The sequence below is a fragment of the Calonectris borealis genome, chromosome 1, assembly GCF_964195595.1.
Source record: "Calonectris borealis chromosome 1, bCalBor7.hap1.2, whole genome shotgun sequence".
In the NCBI taxonomy this organism is placed as follows: Eukaryota; Metazoa; Chordata; class Aves; order Procellariiformes; family Procellariidae; genus Calonectris; species Calonectris borealis.
Window position 1 is genome coordinate 133,721,854 of NC_134312.1, and position 19,802 is coordinate 133,741,655.

Genomic DNA, 19,802 nt, shown 5'->3' on the forward strand with positions numbered 1-19,802 from the left:
CACATTGTATTGTAAAATGCAGTATCTGTGTGCTACATGATTGCATTGTCTAAATTCTCTTACCAGGATGGTGATTTTGATTTCACAGCAAACTGGTTCCACAAAAACAGTTTAGACAAGTGCTAAACACATTCCAAGCTCTTAGACTTAATTTTTTTTCCCTAGATCGTATTTGATTCTAGGTCTGCTTCTTAGTTTGTCTTAACTTTTGTTTTATAGATCATTTATGTTTTCCAAAATCATTTTGTAATATTGGGGTAATCTAGATTTGGGTGAGTTTATGGAGCTGGGGTTTGCTGCTTCAAGCCCGCTCAGTTTGTGTGACCCTACAGTGTGCAGTATACTAAGAATTTTGTCCTTGCTGGCTAAACAGGAACTGGAAAGATAATTAGTAGATGGTGCAGGATTTGAGATTCCACAGGAATAAGGGGATTTTCTCATGTTGCCATGATTTTGTGTTGCGGTTTGGGTTTTTTTTGGAGGGAGGGATGTGTGTTTGGACTTTTGTGTTGTTTGTTTGTTGGTTTTGTTGGGTTTGGGGGATTTTTTTGCTTTTGAATGGTGATGTTTTGGTCTTAAGGCAGGTCATTGTCTTTATACTCAAAACGTTCCTTGTGCTTTAACAGGGAGTCTGTTAGTAACCAGAGGGACTGGCTGACCCCAGTGTGGTGTGTTAGCCTGATGGAATTGTACAGGAGTGTATATTCATTGCAGGCTTTTCCAAGAACTTACATACCAGGTATCGGGTATTGATTCTTATGATGTGTAACCTCGGTGAAGCCCAGGCAAACTGGCTGCTGTGTTTCGATCTTATACATCAAACCTGCTTTTAGATTTCCTGTTTACTAGTAGCTCACCCTTCTCTGTCATTCCCCGTAGGTACAGACACTGTCTGTTACCCCGTCAGAGATGTAGGATTTACTGCCCAGCTGCACTGAGTCTCTGGAATCTGTTTTGAACCTCAGACTCCCCTGTGGTTTCAATGCCAAGGCTCTAGTCTTATGAATACTTTGGATTTAAGTTCATCCATCTATCTCATAGTGGTGAAAGCAGACAGATATATAGATACAGACCTTTAAAAAGCTTTGAAGCAAAATTTTCTTAGGTAGCATAGAGGATATCAGCATGAAGGAAAAAACTCAGCGTTAAGTGTCCTCTTCTCCAGTTATCTCTTCTCACTCTACTGGCCTTTAGGCTTATACGAGAACCAAATGGTGAACTCAGAATCTTTTGCCTGTATCTCAGCTGTTCTGCATAATATGGGGTATTTCTCTTTAGCTGTCTGTATAGGTCATCTTCCACTGATGTAAATTTTTTTACTTCCATTTCTGACTGGAATACTACCGAAGAGCAGTGGAAGTTTTGCTCTGGCTACTTGTGGTTGAATCCACTCATTCCTGCACCCCCCATCTTGAACATCTTGCCTGTAGCTTTTAAGAGTCAACTTTGACAGTAATTTCTTTTTCTACTGTTTAGGAATTTCCTGTTCTCCAAACCTCAGCCTTTTAAGATAAACTTGGTCTTGCAATTTTCCCGAATTTTCTGCTACATTATTGTTCGTAGAGGTTCCACCTGAAGGTTTGGAGCCTTCCATCCTCTTGGGCGTTCAGGCTGTCAGGCCTAGTTCAGAGAGCAAATGCAGAACTGCTTTTTCACCCGAGGTGTTCCTGATGCAGTGATTTCAAAACCTCAAGCAGAATTCATAAACTCTGCCTCCCAGATACTGTAACACTGTGATAATTTCCTGAGTAGGTTCTTATCTTTTATATGAATGGTAAAATTTACTTGTACCATGAGAAAATGATCCTTATTGGAATATATTGATTTTGTCTGTCCAAATGTATGTGTAATTTCAGGGTTTATTTGAAATCCTATGTAAGAATAAAATTGGTTTTAAGATGATTTTTTTTTTTTTAGCACTTTCCCCCCTCCCTCTCTCATTTCAGATGTTGCAGTTGTGGACATGAGTGATATTTCCAAGCAACCATCGCTGTTCTACCACCTTGGCGTGCGTGAAAGCTTTGACATGGCTAATAATGTTATACTCTACCATGACACTGATGCTGACACTGCTCAGTCTCTCAAAGTAAGGTTCTCACTTCAAAATCTGCTTCATTTCAGAAATATCTTTAAATACCTGATCCTGCAAATGTTTGTGTTTTTCTGAAATTTCCATTGAATGTGATTTCCTGATAGCTACATAACAGAATCATGCTAAGAAAAATAGCTGCAAAAATAGTAATGATTAGAATAGTATAAAAGCTTGTTTATAAGAAAAGATCCATAGTTTGGTACTGATTTTGCTTCAGATATTTAGACTTGGAAGTGAGAGTGCAGGTCTGTTTTTTTCCTTCCTTTCCCTCTTTTAATTAGATTACATGTAAAAAAATGTTATGGCCTGTATAATAATGACACTTGACCAAGGGCTGTATTGCAACTTACTCGTACTATTGAAGCACTTCTGTCAGATGAGGTTTGTATCTCCTAGCTGCTGAGTGGCTAAGACTACAGGAATCTCCTTTTTATTGCTGTTTGAAGATAAAAAAAAAAGATCCTCCCCAAATCTTTTTATAGGCCTGTTGTTCATTTTTATAGTAGGATAATACATGCTATACACTTAAGTCCTGAAATTGCTGTTCTGAATGTAAGTTATACATTGTGGATGAAGTCATATATTGTGGATCTTTCTGTCTTTCTCAGTGCAGGTTCTCTTTGTTTTAGATCACATTTAGACTTTTGTCCTCTGTATCTTCACCTACTGTTGCTTTAAATATAACCCATTTTCTTGCTACCTTCACTGAAAGCAGCATTGTTCATGCTTGATACTTCTTCCTTATTTTGAGTTATTGCCCCTTACTACTTTGTTTTTCACACCACCAATGTCCAAAAATCCTTTTTGGAATTCTTCAACCTCTCTTGATCCTATAAGAATATTTAGTTTAAGCTTGATTTTGTATGAGTCTCCTTTTCTTTTCCCAGAAAAGCTCTGTTCTGTCACAGCTTCTCTTTCCTCTTTTCTGCTCTCAATATCATCGATTTTACGCTGATGTGTCTAGTATCCCATACTTCCTTTCTTCAGGTAGTGGTCCATATACACATTCACGTTCCGTGTGTCCTGGAGTCACAAGAACTCGGAGTTGGAGCCTCTCACACTCTTTGCTCAAAGAGATTATCCATATTACGGATGTGTACTAAAGCATACGTGCATGCCCTCCATTCCTCTAGCTAATCTGGGTAGACAGGCATACAACTTTTCATCCTGCGTTGGTTATATACTTGACTGCAAAGTGATCTTTCATTTTTATTTTTCATTAACACATTTTTATCTTTCTTTTATGCTGTCAGTCAGATGTTCTGATCAACTTGGTTCTCCCAAGGACGTGCCAAAGTTTGGGAAGCACAGGCTAGTCATCTTCTATTTGTCTCTGCCCAATGAGGACCTCTGTGGATGGCTTTGATTTCTGCACTTTGTGCCAAGCACATATGCAAGCACCTGCTCCATAACTGGAGTGCTAAATGACCTCCAGGGTTACATCCATCCATGGGTTGGATCTTCAGATTGATTGTTGCCAGAACTTACAAGTCTTTGCACTGTCAGTTCTGGGGCTTTTTTTCTAAGGATGTAAAGCTCAAGGACAAGTCTGGGCACCTGGGAATACTGGAGCGTGACTGGGTCACTTAAGGCTAGGAAAGCCATTATCTGCCTTCATCTCTCTTCTGCTAGAAACTCTGCCAGTGTCACTGATCTCTTCTTCATCTTCCAGTTGTTGTATAACTTCCTTGGCCTATGGAGACCCCTAGCATATTTTACTATGGGATCAGAAGGCTCGATTTAAGTTGCTGAAACCAAGTAGAAGAGATCCTCTGGATCAAGTGTTAGAGTAGTTTAAGCAGGGGAGATGGTTCACTCCTACCCTGATGTCCTTGATACTTCTTCTGCAATTGAGCCCCAGTTCAGTGTTGGATGCTATTCAAATATGCTAATACACCTTTCTTAGGAATACTTCAGAAGGTAGACGGGGATTGTTCTTGGGGCCTTTCAGTGAAGAAAACAGTTCATGACACATTTCATGGCATAGGTGCTGGATAGTTCTCAGAAGAATTCATTTCTCCCTGCTGAGAAAGATCTTTATCTGCAGTAGGTAAAGCATTACTGGAGATACTTGCTTAGCTAGGTGGACATATTAATTTTCAGATATGTGATATTTCAGATGTCTAAGCCTTCCATCACTTTTGTTCTGAGTGTTTTATTGGGCTTAAGGAGTTTAAGTTAATCAGTAATTCTGTTTAGGTTTTGGTACCTTACTATGTATTTTTGACCACCTGCTCGTGTTTCTTTATTCTCAGGTTTATGACTAATTTGGTCAGGTTTTTTTCCCTTCCCTTCAGGAATTTATTACTTTACTTGGATCTAGGTTGCTGTGCATGCCTTTTAAGAGTGGCTAGCCTAAGTGTTATAAAGGCAGTATTCATGACTGCTATTACTTTTACTGGGAAGATCTGTGAAGTTCAGGCAGCCTGACTTTATATAGCTTATTTCTTAGGACCCATCCTGAAATTCTCCCAAGAGTTGTCTCTTCAGTTTCACCAATGTTCTTTCCAAAACAACCTAGTTCCAAGCGTATAAAAGAATATGTAATCCGGATTTCAAGAGGGTCATACTTGCAGAACTAAACCTCTTAGATGGCCCCTGGTATTTTAAGTCTGTTGTTGAGGAAAAGGGTGCATGGGCACGATCATTTCTGTGCAGTGGTTGTCCAAGTGGATTTCAGGCTGTCAGATGTGAAGTTGCTCAAGCAGAATCATCTTAGGTTGTCAGAGCACATACAATTAAATTATATCAATAACCTTGCTTAGAAACAAGTCTATATCTAACATTTGTAGCATGGCTTATCCGGAGATTTTCTGTAGTTTCACGAAGCAGTGTTCATTGGACATGTAAGCCATCACTAGAAGGAGGAGGAGGTTACTTACCAGCAACTGGAAATCTTTGAGGTCTGGTTTATATGCCCATTAGTTTGTCATCTGCCTCATAGTTTCAATATCTCTCTTTAGATTTTGAGGTGAGAAGAATTAGGGCGTAGGAGGAGTGTGTTGGTCTGTGCCCATCCAGGTAGGAAAGGACCCTAGGTATCTTAAGGATCCTCTTTCAGAGAAAAAAAATCTCCAGCTTTGAATGCCCAGAGTATGACTGGATATATGGAGTACCCAGCCTGAGAAACTCCAATTACTGGCAACTGTAATTCTTCACCTTCTGAGCACTTCTTTAAAGAAGTTTCTTCTTTGAATTGTTAATTTTTTCCTAACCTGAACTACAAAGATTTTTTTTGGTGTTGTTCTGTCCCATTACCTGGAATTTGCTGTGGCAGGAAATCTGGATTATGCTGTGAAGAACACATTTGTGTGTGTGTATATATATATGTATACCAGTTATTTTTATTGGAAATAATAATTCCCAGTAAAAATGAATAAACATTTTTATTCTCCTCTTCTTTTTTCCCCAGGATATGGTATCTCAGAAAAACACAGTAAGTATTAAATCCACATTAATTTTAAAACACAAAGTGAGGATGCTACATTTGAAGCAAAGCTACCAAGCATATATATGCTCTATATGATTGAAGAAGGTCTGTTTTACCTATATACAATTCAAACTAGTGGGAATTTTTTTTATTTCCTTTCCAAAGTAAAGCTAGATTAAAAATTTACCTTTCTTTAGAAGTTCCTTTTTGAGTTCTAGAAAAGTGCCAGTAGATACATGTTATATATGTAGGTTGATAGATCAAAATGTAAACTCAGAAATTCAGTCTTTTTCTCCCTCTACTTGTGCAAATGTGTATGTGTGTGTGATGCTTTTTATAGGGCTTACTCTTGTATCTCAAACAGCTTTGGCCACTGTATACCCATCCTCTTCCTCACAAATTCACAGATTTTACTTAGGAATGCAAAAGCTTATTTCCCAAAGTAAAAATATTCTTACCCTTAATACAAGTAAAACCAAACAAGTAAGCAAGCCTGAACCAACATAAAATTTAGTGGTTATTTTAGGCTTATTGCAATATGCCACGATATCTTAGACAGTTATATATTTTGTCATACTTCACATCATGTCAATGGTTATTTTCATTAAACACTCTACACTGTTATTTTGAGGACTGTTGAATTTGCAAAAATCTTAAACTTCCATTTATTCCTTTCTGTTTCCCCCCATTCAACATATACTTTTATTTTCTTCTGAAGAATATTGAGCAGGACTAAAATAATAAAATGTTCTTAGAGTTTGCTAATAATTTAAAAGAGAACTAAAAGAAATAATGCATTAGTCACAGCAGTTTATTTTGAGCTGCTGTTTATACTTGGCCACAGCGCTGCATGTAGGCTAAAGATAGATCAGGTTGAGCACATGAGTAAATCCAGGTCATTTTCCAGTCTGTCTTGGTGATCTTTGAACTAGTTTCACCTGTGGGATGTGAACTGCATTTACTGGTCTGTAGCTCTGTGAAGGGGGGATCTCAGAATGAGGCAGATTTGTTTGTGAATGCTACTATCCATCAACTGGTGGATGATCATAATGTCGCAAGCGTGTGTTTTCCCCTCCAGAGCAAGAGGGAGAATTATGACTGAGCCATTTGGTGGTAATCCCAGAAATGGAGTAAAGGCAAAGAGAACAGTGGCAAGTTCAGCCTGGTGCGATCAGATTAGCAGCCCGCAATCTCTTCTTTTGGCAGATTCTTTCTCCCACAGAGAGAGATATTTACCTTCACGTGGAAAAGAAGAAAAGATGGATCTGTTGACATGGTTTCTAAAGCAGGGCCTGGTAGTAGACCTGTAAACATCATGTGGCTAGCAAAAGCGGCAGGGAGGCATCCTGAAACTATGATCCTGATCCCTCCTTTAAAAAGGAAGGATTGCCTAACCCACTTTCTTCAAGCGCTTATATTAAAAAAACAATTGTAAGTGAAATGCAGAGAGGAAAAAAAAAATTACTTTAAATAACAAGTATGGATTCTTGGCCCTTTTGTGTTACTTGAAGTTGTTCATACTCTCTTTTATTAGATAAATGTGCTCCCATATTGCATTCTTTTATCAGTTTTTTAATCAGAAATTACAACAAATTAATTAGCAAGCTAAATAGTTAATAGGTTAAAACTTTATGTTTTTCTAAGTTGGAGTAGACTTCAAATAGACAATTGCTTTCCCCTCCTTTCAGATCCACTGAGTTGTCATGAGAGGCTTGCAGTTTGCCGCTGCCCCACTGCTTCATTTCTTGGTTGAATATTTTACAACCGTAGAGGCAATGTCTTGTTTGAAGTTATTTGCTAATGAAGGTGCTAGTGCTAGTTAGGTAGGTGCAGAATTGGTGTGAATTTACTGTGTCCAGTCAAGTATGTAGTTACATAACCATTTCAGTTTAAATGCTGAATATTAGATACAATAGTTATTACCCCTGTGCTGCGGTTTTGTGTTTTCCTTTCACTTTTCCTGATTGAAAAGTGCGGGTATGCCTCTGCCGTAGCTATGGAATAGCAGAAAGAGCTTAAATGCACTCTTCATTAGGGTCTGGAGACATGTTGGAAAGAGGATAGATACTTGATCTGCTAAGCCTTCCTCCAACCCAGAGGTAGCCTGTAATGCCACTGCTGGTTTTATGAAGAGGAGTCCTCCCCGTGTCTTATAAGCTCTGTGTCCACGCATCTGTGCTGTGTATAAGGGAAGGAGGACAACTGAGATTGCTACCAGGCACAGCACACCATTTTTGCAGCAGCACAAGTGAAACTTTCTGTGCTGGCTTCTGTAGCTCGAGCTTTCTCTGAGGTTTCCCTGCCTTCACCTTTGCTATTTATCCTGCAAATCTCAAGTCAGGTACAAAGGTGCAAAAAAAATCATAGTATAGAACAGATGTGGAGCCATGTGAAAGATGCAGAGAAGATGAATGTCTAGTGTGTCATCTGAGGGGAATTTCTTTGGTGTATTACAAGTAAGCCTTGAAGAAAATGGATGTTTTCCTTGTAAAGAAAACATATTCTAATTCAGCATCAAGGAGGAGGCAAGAGCGAGGAAAAGAACATAAAGCTGAAAACAATGCATAGAAAAAAGGTCAGCAATTCCTTTGAGATTTGGCCTGAGTACAGCTGATCTAACAGTGAAAATTATGCAGCAGCATGCTGCGGTGGTGTGAGTCTGAGAGATTTAATAGCTTACTGTCTGAAAAAATAGTGTAAGAGTAGGATAACTTCCTTCCTTCTCTCCACCATCCAGGAATGAAGATTTCAGGGATAAGATGAGATGGGGAATGTGATTCAGTTCTACTATTTAATAGCTTACTGTCTGAAAAAATAGTGTAAGAGTAGGATAACTTCCTTCCTTCTCTCCACCATCCAGGAATGAAGATTTCAGGGATAAGATGAGATGGGGAATGTGATTCAGTTCTACTTGACTCCCCCAAACAAGCAATTAAAATTCTGTATTGATAATTTATTGCATACTTGGATATAAAAGGAAAGAATTATTGGCTATTGGAATTCAGTTCCCAAGAAAAAATTGCCCTGGCATGAAATCAAGATCAAGATTCTGTGTCCCATCAGTTAGGTTTCCTTCTGTAGAGCTCCTCCGAGCTTTGAGGACTATTTTCTGCTAATTTTACTGTATGCACAGCTTCCTAGTTTCTATCAAAATTATTATCGATAAAATAAATTGCAAATATGCAGTCTTGCAGAACAGTTTCTTTCCTGTGTCATTATGGAAAAAGCAAGGTTTGAGAGCACAGTGGATGCTACTGGACTGTAGGGTACAGGAAAATAAATTTATCTATGGAAAATGGGCTTGTGCTTTGCAGTTTCTTTAGATGTTAGATAAACATTGGTTTACTGGAGAAATGAAATTCCAAGGATTTTCAAAAGCAAAAAATGCTTAAAAAATGCTTAAAAAGTAATCTTCCCCCAAATGAATGTAATAGACAAAATCCATGGGAAAGTTGTTCTACTTTGATGCAACATTTTGTTGCTATCCTTGATTTTTTTTAATAGGGAAATTTCCTTTCCCTCTACAGAATTTTAAGGAATGATGCATAAAAAAGTCCAAGATTGAGTGAAGAAAAAAGTGCACAAGAGGCTTTTTAAAAACTGCTGGAGTCAGGAAGCAAAACGTCCAGTCCTTCTGGCAATAGTTCTAGCACTGGTTGCACATACTTTGAGATACATACTTTGATCCATTCAGTTTGTTTGAATGTGGTATTGAAAATACAAACTAGAACTTCACACTCTGGAAAAATTACGGCAAGTACAGGATATAAGGAGAAAGACTTAATAGTTAATTTTTCTTTAGTTGATGGTATACCTGAAGAAATTTGAATAACCCTGTTAATTGTTTTTGGGAAAGGTATTTCAAGGAAAGTAAGCTGGCTATTAAGCCAACAGGTTTAATATAGTATACTTAGGCCTGTGGGCCTGATGAAGTATTTTTAGAGATTTAAATGTTTTTTTTTTTTCATTAAATCCTGTAGCAGCTCTTATAGTAAGCAGAGAATAATATCTGGGCCATGGAGGAGACATTAGCAAAAATTCTTCTTGATCTAAAGGGAACAGGTTTGCAATTTATCCTTGCCACAAGGAATTTTTATGTTGAAAAATCACTTTTTATTGTAATTGGCAGAAAGTCTCTTCAGAGTTTCAGTAGCTGAAAAATTAGACTGTATCTACTGTTTCAAGGCAATGAACATTTAAGAAAACTAAATAGAGAGATTTTGGCACTTGGACTCATATTCTTCAATTTAGTAGCCCCAATGGATTGAAATGAGAGCCAAGACTCTAAAGTATGATTACATTATATGGATTTAATAATCTGAAGAAGTAGTATTGCAGAATAGCTTTCTATTTTTTATTTTCTGATTATTTTTACAATATATAAAAGTTTGTATGATATGGTCATTTAATGATATATTTCTAAAAAAGCCTGAGGCAGCAGAAGTATTAAAAGATTTTGCAAAAGGGCACAGAATGAAAGAGGAGTAGGAACGTCTTAAATACAGACAATCATTTTTCCTTTTGGGGGGAGAATAGTACAAAAGCAATGGGTAACCCAGTAAATATTACTTTTAATGTTTCTAATAATGAAATGTGCCACTGTTACTATTGATATAATGAAAACTAAGGCTTTTAAAACCTATTTATGAAAGTTAGTTTTTATGAAAATGTTACTATCTCAAGGGATGCATATTTGTAGTGGTTGGATTGTAGTTAATAGGTAGTGAATCTGATAGGTTCATAAAAGTAAGACTTGAAAGCATCTTAATGATGACACAAGGAGATGTATAGACAAATAAATCATGTAGATAGAGAAATCTTACATTCTGGGTGGCAAAGTATTGCACTGTTTTCTTGGCCTTGTAAATATGGACTTGCTATAAATATCTATATTAATTTTCTGTTGTTTCTTTCTTTAATAATTTCTCTATTTATGTGTCATGTCTGTCTTTTTGATTCTTATGCTGTTTTGTGGTGGTGTTTTCCTCTTTGCTGTTTTATTTCAATTTGGTGTAGGTAGCCAACCACACAGCTTTTCTTCAGGTTCAAGTACCTCCTGAATACCACAGTGGTAATCTGATAGGCAAAGTATGTATCACTTTAAATCTGCTTTCTGTTGAATAGATATGCCATCTTACTACTGCATTTCTAGGCATTTAGAAATGTATAAGGATACTTTAAGAATAGTGCTTAGCAGGGTCTTTCCTTCAAAGTGATTGTAATCTTGGAGTACTCGTTCCTTGCAAGGTAGATCCCAAGCATTTAGAATGTTTGGATTGTGATAATCTCTCTTCACAGTCTTTACATAAAAATACTGCATATATTCAACTTTAGAAGAGGAAGTATTTTTTATAAGTATATAATATCTTAGTCACCTGTATCGCAAGATGGATAGGAATGTGATGTCACAGAAAACTACTGTGAAAACCTTAATTCTTAAGACAACTGTGGATTAAACTCCCTGAACAACACTCAAAAGTTTGTGACTTCTTTGAGCCAATGCAGTTCATTTTCTGTTATCCTATGTGTTTTCCTTCTAACTGCTTTGTAAGGTAGGGTCAGCACTCTTAATACTCTTGATGCTGGAGTAAGTGGCAAAATGAACTGCATGGCTCAAGTGAAATAATTGTGCTATTAGCTGTGCAGGCATAATTCCCTCTCTCAAAATGCAGAGATTTTACTCAACATTATTTATTTGAAAGAAAATCCCTTTAATTCTAGTGTAGCGTCTCTGTCACAAAGTGACAGTTGCACTGGAATAACTGTAGCAGTACAATTTAAAAAGCTGTTCATGTTATTAAGATCAAAAACTTACTTTTAACAGCATTAGCAGAATGTTTAAGAGGAGTATTTTAAGACAAAAAGCACTCTACATTTGGCCTGTCTTGCCTAGAGCCTAAAAATGGCCTAACTCTTTCAGCCCTTCAGCAAAGGCATGTCTCTGTGCTTAATTCCTTTAACCATTTTCCCCTGAAGAACAGGTCCCTCTCTCAACTTACTTGCAGTTATTTCCTGGTTTTTTTAATGTTCATAAACTTTTGGCTCTTTTTGTGGTAGATTTTAAAGTGTTGTGATTAAATACAAAAGTTTCATTGCTAGCATACTGGGCATACCTTATTTGCTGGAAGATTAGCTATTGAGAGCTTTTTTTTTTCAGTCTGCTTGGTTTTTTGTAATTTTTAACTTAAAAATTTCTCAAAATAAGACAATAAAAATAGCTTAACTACTGATCCTGAAATAAACCGACACAGCATACAGTGTTTATAAGCTGTGAAGTTATAATTCTGTTACAGTTAAATAAGTCATAATTTATAGATCATATATATTTCCAGCTAGAATTGCTATATATGTTACTTCATACATACCTGTCCCATTTATTCATTATCTTAAAAAGCAATAGGTGGTGTATGACAGGACAGTAATTTTCACAATGATTAGCTTTTGGTGTTAGAGACCAGCATCCTGACTAGATGATCAGAAGCAAGGATGATATTTTCAGCCATCTCTAACTCTCGATAGCATAAGAAAAGTAGATGGACAGAACTGTTTTTTTACCTAATGAAAATACGAAAAACTCTCTGAGAAAGGCCACACACTCTATATGAAGGGGCTTTATAATTTATTATATGTAAATATTGGACAGAAGAAGCTAGAAAATTGGAGCTGGTTGCTTTTCAGACAAGGTGACATGCTCAAATATGTACAGGGTTCCTCACTTCTGCACACAAAAATGTGTCTGTCATGGATAAAAATGTGGTTTTAATTGCATAGATTTCACTATCCATAAAGAGGCAAGAAATCTAAGTCAAATAGATGAGGTGTTGGCTGAATAAGATTAATACAGTGTTTCATGTGTGTCATTTAATTTTTTTCTGAAAATTGTGTTGCCTTTTCAGTAGATAACTGCAGCTTTCTTTGTGTCACAAGATACATCATACTTTCAATTGGATTTTTTTTTTTTTCCATTGCGGGAAAAGCTAATTCACTGTTACGGGTTTGAGAATAGAGTTTACACACAAGCAGCTTCTGCATTGCACTGAACTCAGTGTTTATTTGAATAAACCTGAGACTAAATTGTTTTAACAAACTGGTGGTTTGGGTTGCAATTTTTCTTACTTTTTTAGTAGGAAGTAAAGATAGTATTGCAACAGAAATTATATTGTTACAACAGAGATACTGTACTGTACGGTCTATGAGGAAGGAATGTGGCTTGATCTTTATCTGTTAGAAATAATTTAAAATTCTAAATCCTTACAGACTCAGATCAGCAACAGCATGTACTGATACAGGTTTTTTCCATCTGTATTTTTAGTAACTGCATGCCCTATATTGTTACTTCCTGTGAACAGTTTATTTCTCTTGTCTGGTTTATTAATGCGTATAAAAATGTGCCATCTTCATATCCATTCTTTCCATCATCTCAGCATTCCCCCATCGTGCAAGGTGACTTTAAATGGCTACGGCTTTATTGCAGGCTTAGATGATATGAAAAACTGAAAGGTATGATTTTGCTGTACGAGTTTGATGCCTTAATATCGCCAAGGTGGCAGTTGAAGGATATTTAGTGGTAGTTGATGTATCATACTGATCCAGCTTCAGTGTTCCTATCTAGTTACCCTGAAATGCAAAGTTTATTTTTCTTTCAAACAGCAGAGAATTGTTGTAGCTCAAAATGGGATACTGGTGCTTCTAGTAGCTGTGGAAAACTTCACAGTTGCCTGGTTTTTGGGGTCTTGCTCAGGAGTTGAAGACACTGAACTTGCTGGTTTTGGGGTCTGAAGGGCCTTTCCTGTTTCCTCTCCCCTTTCAGCACCTTGATGATGTTTACACTTTTTATGTGGCATATTAAGGATTTTTGGTTTTTACTTCTAGAATTTTATGTTAAAAGTCTTACATATTTACAAAACATTTCAAAATTCGGTTGGTTGGTTGGTTGGTTGGTTTGGTGTTTGATGGCAGCATGCATTCTCTGGATTAAACATCTCCATAAAGTCCTTCCAATGCCCGTGTTTCTGTATTTCTCTCTCTTTGTGGGGAGCTCTGCATCATATCCGTCCTAGCTCAGAGTGAGCCTAAAGGATGCAAGTACATCTCTGACGCCAAAACTTTGGGAGCAGAAGGTTAGCTTTGTAACTGTCAGACTCTATTAGGGTCCGAGCATCACATAAAAAAATTGAACAGTTCCATTGTATTGTGGCTTCACAGATCTGGACCCTTATTATTCACCCTTGTTAATATTTGTAACTCTTCCAAAGAAAATTCCTTGAATTTACTGCTTGCAAATCTTGTGTTAAATAGTGCGCAAAAGCTTCATAGTGCACCAGCCCTAATCTAGCTGGCTTTTTGACAGTAGAAGATTCTGTGTATACACAAGCATATTTTCTTTTTCATTTGTTTTCTAAACTGTGCCTGTTTTTCTTTTAGGCTTCCAGTGGCAATTATTATTTTATTCCATACATCGTCACACCTTGTGCTGACTACTTCTGCTGTGAAAGTGATGCCCAACGAAGAGCTTCTGAGTATATGCAACCCAGCTGGGACAATATCCTGGGGCCACTTTGTGTCCCACTGGTGGACAAGTTTATCAGCCTTCTCAAGGATGTTCATGTTACATCATGGTAATTTTACAACACATACACTTCCAGAACCTTTGATAGTCTCTTTTTAATGTTACGAAAAAAGATGCAGAATCTCTAGTAGCATTGATTTTTTTTATTTTTCACTGAACTTAATATAGTGTTAAAAGAAGCTGCTAACTTTACTGCTTTCTGTATCGATGTCCTGCAGCTGTTGCAGTTAACTAACCACGTTATGCTAGAAGTCGATTTATGGTTGCTTTCTGGAATACCAGTAAGCAAAGGCGGTCCATGAGTAAGGTAAAGTGCTTAAGTATAAATTACAGTGCATAAGGTTGTAATAGGAGATAAGATCACAACCTCTTCATAGACCTCAAAGCCAAAGACTGTCTTTTTCTGTCACCAAGTAAGTGTATATATATGGCAGCAATGGGCAATCAAATGTAACTTCCATGGTTTGGTTTTTGGTTTTTTGGGTTTGTTTGGTTTTTTTTTTAATATTAGACTTCTGATATCACCTAATAAATATGATACTATTCAGCCACTTCTACAAGGGACTGTTGGAGTTTTGAGGATTGGGGCTGGAGATGGAAGTCTCTCTCACCCTGTACTCTGCAGCTAATCTGGTTTTGTTTGTATTTCTGGAAAACACTGGGAGAGACTGAGCTTCTAGATTTTCTTTTTTCCTAGTGTCTGAAGCATGAAGTAGCACTGAGGGCCCTCGGATTTCTTTCTCTTTCCGCATTGCCATCCCACCCAAGTGAAAGGTTCACCTATAAAATTTCTTTTCTCACTTGGTCCCACTCCTAGGATCCCACAGATGAGCCTCCACGCACACACCTTGTCCTTTACATCTCCATCCATGGCAGGTCTGCTATTCTCCACCACCTTGCTGGGCAGTGACCGGAATGCTGCTGGCCTGAAGAAGTGCAGGCTGCCTCCTGCTTCTCCAAAACAGTGCTAGAGGGGAGGCTATATGTAGGCAACAGAGGCTCACTTTGAGGAAAGGGACAAAAGAAGGGGCAGAAGCTTAGTAAAGTGGGTCAGCATACAGGAGAGCTGTGCTCAGCAGTGCAGACTCATGAAACTAATAGCACAGTTGGTTCTGGTAGTTGTAAATTTTGGTACCGCTTAGCGTTTGTGTCATTGTGAAATGGTGCTCTGGGCACCAGCTGTCCAAAGCTACCTGTATACTTTGTCTCTGACATTTATAACGAGGGTTGTGGGTCATTTTGGTTTGATAATTGTGTTGTGAAGTCCTACAGTAAAGCCTCTTTTCTCTCTCCCATTTTCAGGCTGAAGTGCCTGAAAGAGGCTTTTGTACAGCTGCAGAATCAGACACTGTTGTGGTAGATCCCTGTGAAGAGGAAGATGTAGCTAGATGATCCCTCATTCCTGCCAAAAGCTTGAATAAGTTTGAAGAAGTGAAGTGTTGCATTATTCTTGAGAGACTCCCATTCCTAAGTCATTTGAGTACTTTTGAAAAACATTACCCAATATCCCCCTTCGGTTTGGTTAGCACAAGAAGGACTAATTATCATTAGCCTGCTAAAAGGCAATGCTGGCTAGAAACCTGAGATTGGAAATCTATGGAGAAATAGGCCTAACCTCCACTGACAGCAAAACAACTATTAAAAGCTTTCCAATAGTGCTTACTGTGACCTTGTTGCTTTGCATTATAAGCTTATCTTACACGTTATATGTAAGATATAATGTGTATTCGACAGAGAACTTAGTTTTCTTTGCTATGCGTAGGGCTTATGCTAAACAAAACTGAATACTTTGCAATACTCATTTGTAAACAAAAAAGGCATTGTATGCACTTGAGTATCTGTCAGGTGACATCTGCTAACTTTAGACTCCATAAGCTGTTCCAGATAAAGTTACCTCTAAGTAGCCGGTCCAGGTCATTTATAACTGTCATACTGATAATGTATATATAATTTTGTATTCTACAAAATCTCTGGTGTTGCATTGTGCACTGATGTTAGTGTAAATAAGATGCACTTACTGGGGGCTTTTACACAGATCCTGCCCACATTATGTATTATGTTCATCAAACAGATTGCAACTAAGTCAGCTTTTGGTGGCTTGGTTTTGTTTTAGTTTCTTTGTTTGAAAGCCTCTTTCCTCCTTTCGTGATAAAATCATGTACCTCCTTTTTACATCACACTGGTCTTTCCTCTCTGTATCACTTCATTATCCTAATTGCTGCCTTCTTTGGGATACAGATACAAAGTACCACATCTGTCATGGTCAGTAATGGGGCAAAGAAATGCCCCAGTTTTACTGTGTTGATAAAATTATCTCACAATCCTGGTTATAAATGTATTGATACATAGCCCCACAGTCTGAGGTGGGGCAAGGTGGAATATTTATGATGAGTTAATGAAAAATATGGAAACATTTGATGTGCACCTCACTCTGAGGAAATGGTACTTTTTATTAAAATTATGCTTTTTATTAAAAATATAACCATGTTTCATAAGAAATATCTAACAGTCGTCTTCCCCTATGTCTATCTTTTATTTCTTTAGTGCCTATTATAAAGAAACACTGTTACATGATATTAGAAAAGCTAGAGAGAAGTATCAAGGAGATGAACTGGCTAAGGAGCTGGCCAGGATTAAGCTTCGTATGGATAATACTGAAGTGCTGACTTCTGACATTGTCATAAACCTGCTTCTTTCTTACAGAGATATTCAGGTATGTTCCTAAGGACTAAGGAAGATTATTTTACCATGGGATTTTGGCTCTTGTTTGTTCTTCTATACTTCATTGTTTGTTAAACAGTGATTCAAAGCTGACACTAAATTGTTACATTGCTTAACAGTTTGACTTGTCTGTTGGGCAACTTAAGGGGCTTTAGACTCTTACTTATTTTGCCTATGAACAAGAGACACAGATTAGGTGACTTCCTGAGGTCTTTTGTTTTTAGAAATTTTTAACCTCTTAAAAAAAAAAAAAAATTAAAAGAGAAAATCCCCTACCAAAGCAAGATGTTTGCTTTTCCCTGCCCTCCCTTTCCTCCCTCGCCCCTAAAGTTAGATATATTTAGAAATGAAGAAAATGCATTTGCTGTGACCATTGTATTAGCCAAAGATTCCCAAGTTGAGAACTATCATTCCAAGAAACATTAATTTGTTTTTAAAATATAACTGCATCTTTTTTTCTTGATTTTATTTTTTAAGTAAGTTCTGCTTTTGCTAAACACAGCCTGAATACTGTATTTCCAAACTGACAGTCTGTGTGTTTGACATCCCTTTTAAAATATACTCCCAAATATTCTATGGGGTTTTTTTTCCATGAGGAGCTAAGTTGGTTATTTCATAAGTACAACTGGTCGTGAGAGCAGTGGGTGATCACATCACCCTGCATTACCCAACTTTCCATTCTGAGATGCACATTTTCCTGCAGTACTTTATCCAACTTCATTTTGATGGCCTCTGGTGATCATTTGCATTCTTTTGAAAGGTCTTCTCCCTTAAGAAATGTAATCATCTTGAAACATGTTTTGAACAAACAAATTAAGTAATGTTGAGGCCATTTGTGATGTCAGTAAACTGGCCTCTTCAGCAATGTAGATGCAGGTTACCCCTGAGAAACCAAAACAAATGCACACCGGCTGACATCCTGCAGAGTGAACTGTGCTTGAGTCTGCAATGACCTGATGAAGTGTCATTCATCAGAAGTCCTTAATAAGGCCTGAAAGAGGCAGACTCATCACCTCTTCTTCCTGGTGCTGGGAGTGTAATCAATCAAACTGGCCAGAGGGATTCAGTAATTTGGGCAGTGGCATGGAGGTGAGGAAGAGGCAAGTACTGACATGGATAGACAAAATCTCTGTTTAATTCCTTACACTGAGTTTGTGGCTGTTTCACTGACTTTTCTAGGAACAGTCACCTGAGAAGCTGTCTAGCAGTCGTGATACATGATACATTTTGGTTTAGTAATGCTTTCCTCTGCTTTCAGTTTCTTTTATTTTCTTTCTTTTTTCTTTTTTTTTTTTTTTAATTCATATCAGGACTATGATGCTATGGTGAAGCTGGTAGAAACACTAGAAATGCTTCCTACCTGTGATCTGGCGGATCAACACAACATTAAATTTCATTATGCTTTTGCTTTGAATCGGTAAGGATGATTGATTGAGGTCGTTTCATTTTATTGCTGTTCCATATGGGCTTACATATAATTTATAGTGCAGATAACATCAAATTCTTTTCCCTTTCTGCACACACTGGTGTTCACCACAGTCATCTTTCCTTGATCCCATACTTCCTGTGCACCAGGACAACTTGTAACTTTTGAAATCATTGTTTTCCAAGAACCATCATTTTGTCAGGAAGCTGATGAGAGTGGATCTGTTCCAAAGGCCACCTGAGTAATTGTGAAAGACTCCAATGATACCAATGGTCTCTTGGTCAGGCTGAGATTGTCTATTCTGAGTCACTGATTCTTCTGAACGTCTTGAAAAGTTTAGCGTAACAGAGTTATGAGTGAGTTATTAAAGTAATAGGTAACAAGCACTGCTTGATCCATGAATACATGTTCATGATACAGCGTCCTTGAAAGGCTGAAAGGTGATCTGGATCTATGGGCACATTGCTAGATTAGGAAGCATAGAAACATTATTGAACTCTTCTAGTTTAGCTACAGATTTCTGTAGTGTCTATGTATAATAGTTACTTCATTTCTAAAGAATTTATATTAAGATTGTATTGTAGAAAATAGATCTTATACAAATAAAATCACATGTAATAATAAAAGTAACTGGTTAGATGCAATTCACATGCTACTAGAAGTTGTGACCTGCAGTCTAACTAAAAATTAGCACTGGGCAGCGTCAGGATGGCATATTACAAAGGGATTAAGAACTTAATAATAGATCTAGAAAAACAGTTCCTGTGGCATTTTATGGAAAGTGGTAATAAGACTGGTGCCATTTGACAGTTTCATCGGACTTAGGAGTAAATGCAAAATAATTGCTCAGAAAAGTATTGGATATCACTGCATCAGTTCTGTGTCAAAGAAGAGTCTTCTCACAGCGTTTTATAGACTGTGTTCTCTACAAAAAAAAAAAAATCATTCTCATGCAACCATGTGCAAGGTCATACACATAGGAACAAAGAATGCAGTACATGCCAACAGGAAAGTTCATAGAAAACCATGATTTTTGAAAAGGATCTGGTGGCTTGTTAATAGGCTGAGTGATCATCTGAGTGATGCGGTGGCAAGTAGCTTGAAGTGATCTTTGAGAGAATGTAGTAGTGAGTAATACAGAGTATATAGAATATTCAGCACAGGTGTGACTGATATTGCGTGTAATTCTAATGTCCGTGCTTTTATGACAGCTAGCTGTAGTGATGTTTTTGGAAGGCTGGAATTAAACCTATTTAAAATGCCTTTTTTATTAAAAAAGAAAAGAAAAGAAAACCAATAAGTTCTGAGAGATGAATTGGTTACAATGAGAATTACCTCTGTGAGAAGAAGTGTATCAGGTGCCAGACAATGCCCAAATCTCCCACAGAAGAAGATAACTAGACCCATGTTTGGAACCTTAACCCAAATTTAGATGATGACGAAGCCTTTTAATAATAAGAAGGAGAAATTGTTAATATTTGGCTCTTGATATCAAATATACAAATATAGTTCCTACATATAATTCAACTTAGGTAGGTTGTTTTTTTTTTAAGACTGGAAGTGA

At 37.3% G+C, this 19,802-nt stretch overlaps 1 protein-coding gene across 1 annotated transcript in view; it reads left to right on the top strand.

Annotated features, from left to right (window-relative positions):
* MAP3K15 (mitogen-activated protein kinase kinase kinase 15) overlaps window positions 1–19,802 on the top strand; it is a 95,401-nt gene that overhangs the window by 28,643 nt on the left and 46,956 nt on the right. Inside the window, exons 2-6 of the mRNA XM_075175277.1 lie at window positions 1,947–2,086; window positions 5,505–5,528; window positions 13,947–14,140; window positions 16,636–16,804; window positions 18,123–18,229. Coding sequence (XP_075031378.1) covers window positions 1,947–2,086; window positions 5,505–5,528; window positions 13,947–14,140; window positions 16,636–16,804; window positions 18,123–18,229 — 634 coding nt within the window. The remainder of the gene's footprint in view (window positions 1–1,946; window positions 2,087–5,504; window positions 5,529–13,946; window positions 14,141–16,635; window positions 16,805–18,122; window positions 18,230–19,802) is intronic.